This window comes from Cololabis saira, chromosome 17 (assembly GCF_033807715.1).
Source record: "Cololabis saira isolate AMF1-May2022 chromosome 17, fColSai1.1, whole genome shotgun sequence".
Lineage (NCBI taxonomy): Eukaryota > Metazoa > Chordata > Actinopteri > Beloniformes > Belonidae > Cololabis > Cololabis saira.
In genome coordinates, this window is record NC_084603.1 from 7,207,969 (window position 1) to 7,223,420 (window position 15,452).

General features: G+C 38.9%; 1 protein-coding gene across 1 annotated transcript; it reads left to right on the top strand.

Moving 5' to 3' along the window:
* The first annotated feature begins 266 nt into the window (after positions 1 to 266).
* On the top strand, positions 267 to 13,717 carry LOC133464050 (lutropin-choriogonadotropic hormone receptor-like). Its single transcript, XM_061745998.1, has 11 exons — positions 267 to 448; positions 1,292 to 1,363; positions 4,755 to 4,829; positions 5,093 to 5,167; positions 6,545 to 6,619; positions 6,852 to 6,929; positions 7,097 to 7,165; positions 7,611 to 7,685; positions 11,011 to 11,199; positions 11,336 to 11,389; positions 12,568 to 13,717. Exons 1-11 carry the CDS (start codon positions 270 to 272, stop codon positions 13,715 to 13,717), a joined length of 2,091 nt encoding a protein of 696 aa, XP_061601982.1. The 5' UTR covers positions 267 to 269.
* Positions 13,718 to 15,452: the final 1,735 nt, after the last annotated feature.

Genomic DNA, 15,452 nt, shown 5'->3' on the forward strand with positions numbered 1-15,452 from the left:
AAGAAAATTCCCTGTTTCTCTTTAATGGCTCTTCAGCCGGCAACTTTACAATTACTACAGCACCTGAAGGCAGCAGCAGATCTTCCCTCTCACTGAGAGATTATTTTTTAGCCTTGTTCCTTTGGCCTGGTATGATAAAGACCAGATTTTTTTTTTTTTCTTCTTTCCTGAGTGGTGTTTAAACCTCAATTTGGGAGGAGAGGCGGCAGGGTTTTTGCATTGATATTGTTGTGTGAAGCCAGTGCAGAGCAGTGGCCCCGGTGTCCTGCATGGCTCCCCGCATGGCTCCCCGGGCGGTCCGGCTCCTGGTCGCGCTGTCCTGCGTCCTGAACTGCGTCCTGAACGCGTCTCCGTGTCCTCCCATCTGCCGCTGCAGCGCAGACTCGCTCCAGTGCAGCAGAGACACTCAGCTGGCCGCAGGACCAGTGTCTGCATCCGTGCTCAGACTGTGAGTAAAGCCTCAATTATGGTTAAACCGACGCAGAGCCTACGCCGTTGTACGGCGTAGGCTCTGCGTCGGTGTAACGCGGAACCATAAATCAGCCTTAACGCAACTTTCTGCCCTCGCTTCACTTTAAAGTCACAGTCTAATAATAATAATCCTCCCGAAGACAAGTCTGAGGTGTTTCACACTAAACCCATCAAGACACTTATATGGAACAGTATTAGGGCCAGGGAGGAGAAAAATAAAAATAATATTTTAGAGGAGGAAGATTTTTTTTCATTATGCATTTCGAGAAAAAGGTCGAAAAGTTGAGAAAGAAGTCGAAATGTCGAGAAAAAAGTCGAAATTTCGAGAAAAAAGTCGAAATGTTGAGAAAGAAGTCGAAATGTCGAGAAAAAAGTTGAAATTTCGAGAAAAAAGTCGAAAAGTCGAGATTAATGTTGAAGTAGAATTTCGAGAAAAAAGTCGAAATGTCGAAAAAAAAGTCGAAATTTCGAGAAAAAAGTCGAAATGTCGAGAAAAAAGTCGAAATGTTGAGAAAAAAGTCCAAATTTCGTGAATAAAGTTGAAATGTTGAGGAAAAACTGCGAAATTTCGACTTTACTCACGAAATGTTCGACTTTTTTCTCGAAATTGTATTTCAACATTAATCTCGACATTTGGAAAAATCTTCCACTCTCAAATTTTTTTTCTCTTGCATGGCCCCAATTCTCTTCTGTACACTTAGGCTACTTTGTCAAGTTGTTATTTCTCTTACTGTCACTGGAACTAGTTCTTCAAGAGCCATTTGCAGAAATGCAGAGTGTAGGGATGTGAATTTAAAAGCCTTATTCATGAATCTTACAGGAGGCTCACCCATCTGCACTTGAAACAAGTTCCCACTCACGCCTTCAATGGGCTCATCAACGTTACCATTATGTAAGTATCTATGTTTTTAAATCATAGATGACTGAATATATATAGTGCTAATTAGGTTTTGGAGAAATGCTGCTCATAATCGTGTCTCTGCTGTGTAACACACAGAACACAGAAACTCAAGGATGAGTATCTAGTTTGGCTGACATTTACCCCACTCCATGTACAGTAACTAGTCTCGAACCATGACATAATTTGCCCTAAATCAACATTGACATTAACTTTATGTGTAAAAGTGAATGTTTTATGCCTTGTACTGTAGGAAAGGCGAACATAGTTCATGACAACTTGTTATTTCCCAACAAAGTGGCATCTTGCTGTGGAGGGAAAGTTGCATCCCACCCTGAAGGTTTTACTGCAGATGTAACTGAGCTTCCAGAGGGGCCACACAGAGCTGAACCACATGTCTTTTTGGTTTTGATTTACCTCATTAGATAATAAGGAACATTTACTCTTAGAATACACCATTTAGAAGAGTCCAAACTAAATTAATCAATATTCCCACTGTGACCAAACGCAACTCTTTATCCAGATAGAGTAATTTAGCAGTTACAGGGTATTTTTTCTGTTTTTGACTCTTAATCCTTCAAGGGTCAGTCAGTTAAATACTTGGAATTTGAAAGTATCAACTCTAGAGGGTTATTGGAGTATATAAGCCTTTTTTTCACTTGTAACTTTTTATTCATAGTATATATGTCGACCAGAGTTACCAAATATGGTTATTTGACTGGTGAAGGATTAAGTTATATTGTCCTATTTTTAACCAAACACACTTGAATGTGTGTGGTTCATTATCTTCAGACAAAATCTGAAACAAAGTAAAAACATCATACAGTTCAAAAATAGTTTAAAACACATCATGATTAGTAAATACCAACAAGATTAAAGGATAAGACGCAAGAGAGAGAATTATGGAATTATGCACGTAATAATTACTGATCTTTTTGTCCTTGTTTTAATCAGGACTATTTACTATTTATTTTTCCTTTTTTTTCTTTTCTTACTGGTTCTTTTTTGTTACATATATTTTTCTTTCGTGTTTGCTTCTTTTTTGGGTGGAAATGCTAGAAAGCATTTGTTATAGAAAGTTTAAATAATAATAATGTGAAGGTTAAAGGGTAGGCATTTATAAGCTCAGAGCTTCAGCCTACTCCTTTTCGATCCAAATGATTACACGACATGTTATGAATGAGTGTACCATACTGAGCACGTGATCGAAATAAATAAAAAAAATAAAAATAAAAAAAATAAAAAAATATATAACCATCTGAGTGAGTTTTCTATCAGTATTTAACTTCTAAAATTGGTATATATATATATGAACTCCACCTAGCACTATTCTTTATTATTTCTATTGATTACATCAGCAGGAATGTGGTACTAATAGCACCTTTCTATGTGGTTGCAGCCACTTTATTACCGTTTGGAGGATCAGCAGTAATGTTAGACAACTGCTGGCCCTCACTCAGTGGTACAGCGAACTAATGGTAGCCATTTGAGGTTTTTATACAGGAAGAGAAGATTAGGACCACCAACTGAACTGCCAGCAGTGTATCAATCACGCACTAGTAATGATTGTGTTAGGATCAAACTGGACTGAATGCACGGGAGTCCAACAAAAATCATTATGACGGGATAAATGTGGGCTTGACCTTTCAACAATATAATGACTTTCAGCCCACCAGCAAATGCACTGATAAATGAATTGGAAGCAAAAAGAAAAAAAGAAAAGGAGGGCTGTGGAATTACGTTATCAAAGACCAAGGTTTGAATCACACCCGAATACTAGGGGTGGGTATTGGGAAGGACCTCACGATACGATACGCATCACGATACTTGAGCCACGATACGATACACATTGCGATATCCCGATTATGCGATATCCCGATTATTATATTCTATATAGTTCACCAAAAAATTAAAAAATGCATTACACATCTTAAAATCCAAGTTGTATATATGTACATCAGATGATAGTGATGGATCTTAAAATCTGAGTTGCACGTTCATCAGATGATAGTGACAATTCATGGGACAAACTGAGTCAAAACAATGTTTTATTATAACTATACAAGCTAAAGTTACAACAAATTTGTATATGTTTTTCATATTATTTACATCATATGAAATTAACATTACATTTAGTATGAGGTTGCTTTAATTATGTGGCAAATGATAATAAACACAAGAAAGATGGGTACTAAAACCAAGGACAGGCACAGTGATCAGTCAGTATAGATATAAATCCATAAATAAATAAACCTCTGTCCATTATTTTTCATTTTTTAAGGACAGGCAATTGTGTTATATAAAAAATAAATTATAAAATGAAATAAAACGTGAAATAAAACCGAAGGTCAGGGCAGGGCCCTCCCAGGGTTGGTAGAGAGTGGCAATGCCCAGGACTGTCACTTAGGTAGGAGCACTGGGTGATATAATGGGAAAAAGATCGGGGATAAAAAAAAAAAAAAAAAAAAAAAAAAATTAAAAATCGATATTCAAATTTTGAATATCGATATTGAATCGGCTGGAAAAGTATCGCGATATATTGCCATATCGATATTTTTGCCCACCCCTACTGTAATGTGACCAAAGCAGAGCGCACATGAATATCCCTTATTATGCTCATATTGGCTCATTGTGTTTAAATGTTGTCGTCAAAGTCAATTTAGGGTAAATTTCAAACTGATATTATTTTCTCAGCCTATCAACCCATGTAAAGGTGGAACGGTATGAGGGGCTTTATAGCGGTTCTGTCACCGATGACACATACTTGAATTCCCAGCACGACTTCATTTACACGATCAAGCGAGAGGGCTTTTTATAAACTGTAGGCGGCAATTATGACACAATATATAGTAGAGTCAGGAGACGAGGGGGAGGAATAATGGCAGAATGGATCTCCAGCACAGCTGGAGTTCTTTAACTGTTCCCTTGTTTGATGTGGAAGCACCATCACCAGCAGACAAACGGAGGATGGATGGCTCGCTGTAAAGTCAGCCGTCAGACAAGAAAGGGATCAAGGACAAGTCAACAAGTTTTGTTGACTTAGTTAGTGTCTCCGCGTCTTTGTTTAGTCCTCCTTCTTAAACATCTTCACTCGGTCGTCCTGGCCTGGATGAATCTGTCATGTACGTTTGGATTGTTTCCAGACACGAGGACGGCGATGTGTGCGGAGTGGCCTAGAAAATATGAATTGTCTGTGGTGTTATTTTGACATTTCCCTCATGGCTTGCAACCTTGTATCAATCAACCCTGTCCTATTTTCTTTTACGAGAAACAACATCCTGCACTGTATGTCACGGAAAATATCTTTTAAAAGCTTGATCTGTGAGTATTTTTCCTTAGCATCCTTTTTTATTGTGTGACATGGAGTTATTTCTTTGTGCCACAGAGAGATCTCCCAGAGTGACTGCATCACACACATCCAGCGACATGCCTTCCTGTCCCTCCACAGTCTGGAGCAAATGTAGGCTGAGTGACGCTTCACCTTCTTCCACACATCACGTTCAACCACGATGAAAGCAATTATTCATTTGAACAGCTGGTTTGTGTTTTGCATATAATTTAAGTCTCGTAGGATTAGTCAGTCCATTACAAAGCAGCGTGTTTAATCCTTGACTTTCAGAGTCGCTGATGCATGAATGAGGTTTTTTTTAATGTTTGTTTGTTGACAATTGCTGCCAACAATATTGTAATTACTGATACGTTTCCTGGTTTTTATTCCCACAGATCAGTGCGAAATATCAACAGTCTGAGGTTTATTGAAAAAAGGGCCTTCACTGACCTGCCCAGACTGGAATATTTGTAAGTCTCCCCTTGTTTTACACGCATGTTTCATCATCTTTAGACAAACAAAGGAGTCATTCTCGCTCCTTGCAGTCAAGCTTGGCTCCTACGTGACTGTTGTAAATGTTAGGGTTAGGGTTAGGATCTTTACAGTTTCCAAAAGTGCCAATGGAGGCAATTAAAGTACACTTTTAGTTTGTGTGAAGTGTGGGATTCATTCATCATCTCCAGAGGATGAGTCCTGAGACTCGTCCTCCCACGATGCACAGCTGCATGCAGGAGGCAGCCACACTCACAGAAGTGTCAGTATTTGAGCAGCTGGAAACATCTGCACACATCTGCACAAGTGCTAGAACAGGGGTCGGCAACCCAAAATGTTGAAAGAGCCATATTGGAGCAAAAACACAAAAAACAAATATGTCTGGAGCCGCAAAGAATGAAAAGTTTTGTATAAGCCTTAGAATGAAGGCAAATGGCGAAAGGAGAAATGTTGAGAAAAAAGTCAAAATGTCGAGAAAAAAGTGGAAATGTTGAGAAAAAAGTCGAAATGTTGAGGAAATAGTGAAAATGTCAAGAAAAAAGTGGAAATGTCAAGAAAAAAGTGGAAATGTCGAAAAAAAAGTGGAAATGTTGAGAGAAATGTCAAAAGAGAAAAAAGTCAAAATTTCTAAATGTCGAGATCAAAAAGGAAAGGAAAAAGGAAGAAAAAAAGAGAAAAAAGGAAAAAAAAAAAAAAAAGGTCAAACATTTTTGAAAAAGCTCCAGGAGCCACTAGGGCAGCACTAAAGAGCCACATGCGGCTCTAGAGCCGCGAGTTGCCGACCCCTGTGCTAGAATCTGTATGCACAACAATGTTCAGTTTGGGCTGAAATTTTTCCTAAACTTTTTTTTTTTTTGTCATTGTGGGTCACCAGACTTTTTTTTTTTTTTTTCGATAAGAAGACTTTATGTCCAGTGGGCAACCTCTTATGAACCTCTTATGAACCTCTTGACCTCTGGGGCAGGAACGTAGAGGCAGGTTGACTTGGGGATGAGTGAGCATCTGCTGTTGGGAATAAGAAAAATGTCATTCACAGCACACTTGTGAAAGTGACAACTGCATCTTAATCCTTCCTTAGAGAGCTATGAAGCAAAGCAGCTTAAACACGCCGGCTTGTTCCCCGTCTTTTGCCCTCAACAATTCAATTTAGATTTCCTTAAACGTGTGATGCTTTTCTAGCTTGTTACTATTCTATCCAAAAAACAAAGTCATTCTGTAGATATTCTTCACTTTATTCAGTAGTGAGAGCTGCTCTTTCCAGAAGTGAGCCCTATAAATGTCATCTTTTGTGACATTTTGTAAGCAGTTTGAAGACTTATCTGCTTCTGATCACCCGTCTCTGCTGCTCTTTTCAGGAGCATCTCTAACACCGGCATGAGACACTTCCCAGACTTCACATCCATCTCGTCCTTGGCACCAAATTTCATCCTGTAAGTAATACAGTTTAAAAGTCTGAACTGGATCTGTGGATGCAGGTGTTCCTTGTGTCATAATTCTCTGCTATTTAATCTGAACCCAGTTCCTCTATCAATGTCACATCTCCATCAAACCCTGCTGGAAACGCTGTCCAACTGTGCCACAGTTCAAACTGCTCATTTATGTAAAAGGAATAAATCTTGTCTGACTGAACATGAAGTTGAATGTTATCTCCGCCGCCTGCAGAGAAATGGCCGACAACATGCGGATCGAGATCATTCCTGCTAATTCCTTCCAGGGCATCACAAAGGAGTATGTGGACATGTGAGTACAGAGGCATAATTCCTTTTGTTAGCGCATTATCTGAGCCAACAGCAGCGGTTAGGAACGCTTATCGATGGATCTTGTGTAATTGAATGTTCAGCTCTCCGACCTTGGCGATAGGTGCTTTTGACACTGAACTGGAATTTATAACATTGTGTCCTTGACAGGAACCTGGTTAGAAACGGCTTCAAGGAAATAAAGTCTCACGCCTTCAATGGCACCAAGCTCAACACTCTGTAAGCACTGTAAATAGTTGTTTGACATGACAGATATGAAATATACTGTACCACAACAATGCAGCGTGTCCCTGTTAAGAATGTTACTGTAGCTTTTCCTTGTTCTAATCATAAAAACGGAGAGTACCAGTAAACAAATCTTATGTAAGACTAAACAAAGATTGGATGCCCCGTTGTTTTATTGCTTTGCCCTGTAATGCTGAATGCTGATGAGGATGAGATATGCAGAGACACCCTGCAGTCTAAAAATACTGCTTATCCTCTTCAGTGTCAACTTGAGAAAAACTAAAAGTAGATGAATAATGGTTTGGGGCCATTGGATGCCGTTATTGTGTCATCCTTAGTTTCCCTCCATATTGTTTAAATTTTTTTTTAAAAGTACAGTTTGAGCTCAAGGTTACACATGTTGCAGCATTGATTTTTTTTTTCTTGATGTATTTTGTAGAATTTTGAGAGACAACAAGTTTCTGAGGTATATTGAAGAAGATGCTTTCGAAGAAGCCACAGGTCCAAGCTACCTGTAAGTATTCACATGAGTATTGTCATTTAACGTCTTCATTTAAAGTCAATGAAAATATTCATCAGTCTGTCCTTCTCAGAGCTGTCAAGAGACTTTTCGTTTTCTTTCCCTTTTGTGTGTTTTTTAGATTTTTGTCCACATACACAGGTTAACATTCCTAGGCTCTTACTCTCACAGAGGTCGCTACTCCTGAACTGTCCTAAAGCTCTTGTGTGTAATCTGATGTTTTCATTCGTTACCTATCGCCAGAGGTGTCAAGTAACAAAGTACAAATACTTTGTTACCTTACTTAAGTAGAAATTTTGGTTATCTATACTTCACTGGAGTAATTATTTTTCAGACGACTTTTTACTTTTACTCCTTTTTCACGCAATTATCTGTACTTTTTACTCCTTACATTTTAAAAACAGACTCGTTACTCTATTTCATTTCGGCCTTTAAATAAAAACTATCCAGTTAAATTGCTCCATCCGGATAGAGTGAATTTGGTTGTGGTTGTTTCAGATGTTCTTGTCCAGTTTTGTTCTTACATCCGTTCCCTCAGATTCCTGCAACTAAACTTGGATGTACATTCCAATAAAGGTTATTAAAGGATAAATGATAACATGCCTCTGAAGTTTGACTTTTTGCACCATTACAATACTTATAGGCAACTAGTCATCATATCTGCTGCTCTCTGAAACACATGTTAATACTCAATAGTACACATATATGCTTCTTTAATATATTTGCATTATACTAAGATGCATTCATTTTCAATGGCTTTTTTCCCCCTTACATTACTTTTACTTTTATACTTTAAGTAGTTTTGAAACCAGTACTTTTATACTTTTACTCGAGTAAAAAACTTGAGATGATACTTCAACTTCTACAGGAGTATTTAAACTCTAGTATCTATACTTCTACCTGAGTAATGAATGTGAATACTGAAGACACCTCTGCCTATTGCTTTGTTTAATGTCTTTCAGATAGTTTCTTTCCCTCCCTCCATAAATGTATTCATAATTAACAGCAGCTCTTCACTTCACTGGTCTTTCCTCCGCTTATTGTAACTGGAAACGTGCTCAGCCACAAGTAAAGCACGGCAGGTGTTGGCTCTGATTCTGGCTCCAGGAGTGATGCTAGCAGCTGTCCCATCATAGGAAATACCCCAGATGCAGAGCATTCTCGTCTTTGTCATATTTGGATATCTGTGGTCTAGGGATGGGCGGTATGGACTAAAAAATGTATCACGATAATTTCTGGCATTTATCCCGATAACGATAAAAATGACGATAAAAAAAATACCAATTCAACTCCACCTTTCTAACTATAAATCTATCTCGCTCTCAGATCCACCATGTTTGTTACACAAAAACGTCATCAACTTTCTTTCTTTCTTTCTTTCTTTCTTTCTTTCTTTCTTTCTTTCTTTCTTGCTCATTTCTTTCTTTTTCTTTCTTTCAGGCTCATTTCCTTCCTTCTTTCCTCCTGCTCTCTCCTTCCTTCTTCCCTTCCTCTTTTCTCCCTTCCTTCCTCCTTTCCTTGTTTTCTCCCTTCCTTCTCCCCTTTCCTTCCTTCCTTCCTTCCTTCCTTCCTTCCTTCCTTCCTTCCTTCCTTCCTTCCTTCCTTCCTTCCTTCCTTCCTTCCTTCCTTCCTTCCTTCCTTCCTTCCTTCCTTCCTTCCTTCCTTCCTTCCTTCCTTCACGTACGTTGTGCGTGGATTTAACACAGAACCATAAATCAGTTTTACACAAAAACATCATCAACGGGAATTTATCGTTTTTACCACGAGATGATAAATTCTTATTGTGAGGAATTTTTTTGACGGTTTATCGTGAACGGTAAAATATCGCCCATTCCTACTGTGGTCACATACTGAACGTTACTACAGTGAAGCAGAATTCCCAATAAACAGGTTTCAGTTGGAATACTTTTCAGTTTGGGATGTCAGACAGCGGAGCAAGTACGAGCTGATGGCTAAAACTCTATTTAAACTCCCGAAATCCAAACATGTTAACCAGCCGTCAGTTATAACAATACTTCCAGTTGACCCTCTGCATTTAGAAAGTGTCTGAGATCCCGATTTTATATCCACAACGGCGCCTGACAAAAATCACCTCATACATGCTGGCTGCCTGTCAGCTGTAAGTGTTCCCTGCAGGATAGATGTGAAAAATAAATGTCAAAACCCATTTACAATCGGGAATATTAACTCCATGGCACGATGGCTCTTAAAGAGAGAGGTGATGAAACAGAGCGTTTTAGGCAGATGGAGGCGTGATGTGCAGCGGTAGTGTACAGGCTGAGAGATGTAATGTGTTTTTGAATGTTAATGCTTGTAAAACTATTCTGGCAGAACCACAAAAAAACATGGTGAGCCTGTAAATGAGGATTATTTGTGCACTTGAAAACATTTTTCTTCCTATTCCTTTAGTTTTATCCACCCCATTATTTTTTACCATTTTGCTTCAGTTCTGTTCTGAATAAAACGTATTTCTTATATGATAATTTCTGAATTTATTTGGTGTCATATGCTTTTTAAATTTTTTAAACAGAGAAAAGGCAGATTATGAGCTTTAACCTGAAATCAATTGTTTTATGCTGAAACTTCTCAACAAAAAAGGCAATTTTTTACTTTAATTTTTAACTTCAATTGATTTATCGTATAATTACCGTATAAATTTAAATGGATCAAAGTGACATATCTGTAAAGTAACTGCTGTCAAAAGAAAATGACATCTGCAAAAGAGACGCAGTTAAGTGTAACGCAGCATAAAAATGTAAATTATTTATAAAATAACAGTTTAATGGTCTACATTAAAATGATTATTCTTGAAGTGGGTCAAAAATTATTATTCATGACAAAGTCTATAGTGTAAAAGATTAAAGTGGTGACAGCCTGTCTGTGTAAACAACCAACAAACAGGACTGCTAAATGCCGATTAGCAAACAACAGTCTGCAGCAAACAGCTCACAAGGTCTTTGATTGCTGGAATTAACTCTTATCTTGCTTGTGAATTTGTGAAATGGTAAAAGGTCCTCGCCTTGCATGTGTGGGATCCAGCGTGGGCATTTTTATCTCTGAGTTTACAAGTATTGCATTCAAATAAAGGAGCAAAGGAGATAGTTCATGCTGCTTTGCATTAGGTTTTTATCTTTATTGCACAACAAAAAACAGCTTCAATTCAGTAAAGGCCTCCAATAAATGTATAAAATGTGTTTAAAACAAGATGTCATTAAAAAAGCAAAAAACTAGCTTCTGTTCCACAGTTTAGATGACACACAAAAAAGTGACTTATCTAAATTCTCTTTATCTCTGCATCTCGTGTGTGTGTGCAATTCAGGGATGTTTCCTCCACCGCGCTGAGTTCTCTCCCGCATAAAGGACTGAGCCAGGTGCGATCTCTGAAGGCCAGCTCTGCGTTGGCTCTGAAGAGCCTGCCGCCACCAGACAGCCTGGCCCAGCTGCTGGAGGCCGAGCTCACGTACCCCAGCCACTGCTGCGCCTTCCACACATGGCGGCGGAAACAAAGGTACCCGACCGGCCGCTCCCGGTGATGTGACAAATCTGTCTGCATCTGCATAAACAACTGAAGCGGGCAGCTATTAGTCAGGTTACCTGGCACTTAATGCAATATCAAGTTTTCTCTCTCTCTTTTTCATTTCAAGGGAAAGTGCTTCAAAGAACTTCACAAAGTTTTGTGGGCTCAGCGAAACAGAAATGTAAGTGTCTTCCCTGCGTGTTGTAAACCATTCCATGGAGAGGTTCGTTAAAAAAGTTTTATTTCAACTCTGATATAAAACTTTCTGCACAAGTATTTCAAAACTGGTGAAATGATGCAACTCATTTGTAGGCAGAGGTGTCAAGTAACGAAGTACGACCTTACTTAAGTAGAAATTTTGGTTATCTATACCTGACTGGAGTAATTATTTTTCAGACGACTTTTTACTTTTACTCCTTACATTTTCACACAATTATCTGTACTTTTTACTCCTTACATTTTAAAAACAGCCTCGTTACTCTATTTCATTTCGGCCTTTAAAAAAAAACTATCCAGTTAAATTGCTCCATCCAGATAGAGTGAATTTGGTTGTGGTTGTTTCAGATGTTCTTGTCCAGTTTTGTTCTTACATCCGTTCCCTCAGATTCCTGCAACTAAACTTGGATGTACATTCCAATAAAGGTTAGGATAAATGATAACATGCCTCTGAAGTTTGACTTTTTGCACCATTACAATACTTATAGGCAACTAGTCATCATATCTCCTGCTCTCTGAAACACATGTTAATGCTCAATAGTACACATATATGGTTCTTTAATATATTTGCATTATACTAAGATGCATTCATTTTCAATGGCCTTTGTCCTTAATGGCTTTTTTCCCCCTTACATTACTTTTACTTTTATACTTTAAGTAGTTTTGAAACCAGTACTTTTATACTTTTACTTGAGTAAAAAACTTGAGTTGATACTTCAACTTCTACAGGAGTATCTAGTATCTATACTTCTACCTGAGTAATGAATGTGAATACTTTTGACACCTCTGTTTGTAGGAAGAATTTAAGAGGATGCACCCTCATGGATAAACGCATAATAGTAGAGACATAAGCCCACGTCATAAACCACGAGCATTCAGTAGTGCTCTCTAAAGTGAGTACGTAGTACTCATCTGTTGCACAGTCAGAGTCTGATACCAAGTATTTCACCAAAGCTTTATTTTGAACCCAAGAGTTTAAGGTGTCATTGCATGATGCATAATAATTGAATGGCCAGATAATGTATGTTATTCAGCCAACAATTAGTTAATAGGTGTTTGGGTCAGACAGATACACACAATTATATCTTTCCAGGTACAATCCTTACTCATTTTTTCAACGGTCATCTCAACATTTATCCTCAGAGAACCCACTGACGATGGCATGAATCTCATCTATGACGTCAACTTTGAGTATCCAGACCTGGAATTGGAATGTCACAACAGCCCCTTCGTCGTGTGCACGCCGAAGCCGGATGCTTTCAACCCGTGTGAGGACCTGCTGGGCTTTCTCTTCCTGCGCTGCCTCACCTGGATAATAACAGCTTTCGCTGTGGCCGGTAACCTCGCTGTCCTGGTCATCCTGCTCATTAGCCACCGTAAACTAACCATCTCCAGATTTCTCATGTGTAATCTGGCCTTTGCTGACCTGTGCATGGGTGTTTATTTGATGTTAATTGCCTTCATGGACTACCACTCGCGTCACGAGTACTACAACCACGCCACGGACTGGCAGACGGGGCCCGGATGTGGCACCGCTGGGTTTTTGACCGTGTTTGCCAGCGAGCTATCAGTATACACGCTGACGGTGATTAGCCTGGAGCGCTGGCACACCATCACCAACGCCATGCATGTCAACAAGAGGCTGCGGATGCACCATGTGGCCGCTATGATGGCAGCGGGCTGGGGCTTTTCTTTCCTGGTTGCCCTGCTCCCTCTGGTGGGGGTCAGCAGTTACAGCAAAGTGAGCATCTGTCTACCCATGGACATCGACACCGTGAGCTCCCAGGTTTATGTAGTGACTGTGCTCGTTCTCAATGTTGTTGCTTTCCTGGTGGTGTGCTACTGTTACATATGCATCTATATCAGTGTTCACAACCCAGAGCACTCTGCACAACACGGAGACGCCAAGCTGGCCAAACGAATGGCTGTGCTTATTTTCACAGACTTCCTGTGTATGGCCCCCATCTCCTTCTTCGCCATCTCTGCAGCCCTACGCATGCCGCTCATAACCGTGTCGCACTCCAAGATCCTGCTGATCCTTTTCTATCCCATCAACTCCCTCTGCAACCCTTTCTTGTACACCATCTTCACACGGACGTTCAGGAAGGATGTGTGCCTGCTGGTGAGCCGCTGCAGCTGCTCCTACGCCTGTGCCGATCTTTTTAGATCAAAGAATCTGGCGTCACAACGAGCCTGCACCAATAAAGTGACCAGCAGAAATCCCCACTCGCTCAGCTTTTATGCTTATCATATTAAGATGAAAGGTTGTTTTCTAAGTAAGGGAGCCACATGATTATCAGCGTTCAGATGTTTATTGGGAACAAAGACAGCATCTCCTGTCTTGTTGGAATTGTTCTTCAAAATTTGGGTCGAGATGGAGAGATTGTAGATCTTTTGCATAGCAAGCAATAATCAGATTTAATCTGGTTTATTTCGAATAATGAGAATTTCATCCATTGGATCAACAGACCACAAATAGAAGGTACGTGTTGCAGGTGCCACTTCTGCACCGGTTCAGTTGTGCAAAGAAGCAGATGGGCCCAACATGGACAAACTAGTTTGTTTGCAAACGGCAAATGCTTTAACACTGCAGACATTAATATTAAATAACTCAGTTCAACAGAGCCAAGTTCAAAGAACTACTACTGAACACATCTTTGATTTTCACAATTATTAGCCATAAACATTCAACGATGTAGATTTCTGTGCCAAGTGTCTTTTCTTTAGAGTTGCTTTTTCTAATTGGTGTTAAGAAACCTGTGAAGGGGGGAACAAAAAAAAAATCCACCAACTAAAGCAGCATTTGTCTTTTTTCATCATCACTGGAAGTTAACTCTAGTGAGAGAAGCGTACATCTACAAACAGTTGACTATTTTATTCCTAAAAATAGTCCCTATAAGCAGTACTCGAGTTGAGGGGGGATGAGGGGGATGGCATCCCCCCCCGAAATAAAAACGGTCCAAATCATCCCCCCTTTCCATCCCTTATGTCATTTCATCAATGAATGTGGTTTTACTGCTATTTCAAATTTAGTCATCAACAGAAAAATAACACCAGAAAAATAACTTATTTGACAATTTTCACCTGTTTCAAGTAAATTTTGAAATAAAAATTAATTGAAATAAGTAGAAAAATCTGCCAGTGGGACAAGATTTATCTTCTTATTACAAGCAACAAAATCTTGTTCCACTGGCAGATTTTTCTACTTATTTCAAGTGAAAATCTACTTGAAAAATGTGAAAAATTGTTGTTTTTTCCAGTGATGAATCTTGTTTCAAGTGTAAAGAGATTTTTTTTTACTAAAATAAGACATTTTAACTAGAAATAAGACAAATATTCTTGTTAAGATTTTGAGTTTTTGCAGTGATCCATTTTACTTATCCTGTGAAGGACAGAGTCATATTGATAAGTTCAGAAAACTGTTTTTTATTGTTGTGTTTTGATGTATTTGATGTAAGCCCAGTGGATATTTAAAGCTTACAGAAGGCTGCATTTAACTGCTGCTATGTCATTCCTGCAGTATTTCTGCAGGTGTTTTGGTCAGTGCTATTATTTGTAATATATTATATTATTTGTAATCAGCACAAATTATCTGTCCCCATATGATAAAATCCACCATCCCCCCTGATTTTTTTTTACAACTCGAGTACTGCCTATAAGCAGAGCAGACTGCAGAGAATGATGGCATTTTTTTGGTGCTGCTCAACATGTGGAAAATATCCAATATGAAACTTGTTCAGCTGTGTGACAAGCACTTGACACATTTTTAACTCATCTTGACACCATTGCATTGAGCAGTGGTTCACAACTTCCCTGGTGACCCCCTCACGCAGATTCCACCTGTGAACTGTAAAATGTTTCCTGTTATTATATGTAGGTAATACCGAAGATGTCTTTGTAAGTTCTTGGTATTAATTACGGTTGTACTGGGAAACTTTGGAAAGTTAAAAAAAAAAAAAACACCTCTCTGAATTTTAAATGTAGAGCCAGCCCAAATACATCATCCACTGTATTTTTTACAGAAAATA

Coding starts and splice junctions, on each gene's coding strand:
- LOC133464050 (XM_061745998.1), top strand. CDS start 270: ATGGCTCCCCGCATGGCTCCCCGGGCGGTCCGGCTCCTGGTCGCGCTG. Junction 449..1,291: donor TCTGCATCCGTGCTCAGACT/GTGAGTAAAGCC, acceptor TGAATCTTACAG/GAGGCTCACCCATCTGCACT. Junction 7,686..11,010: donor GCCACAGGTCCAAGCTACCT/GTAAGTATTCAC, acceptor TGTGCAATTCAG/GGATGTTTCCTCCACCGCGC.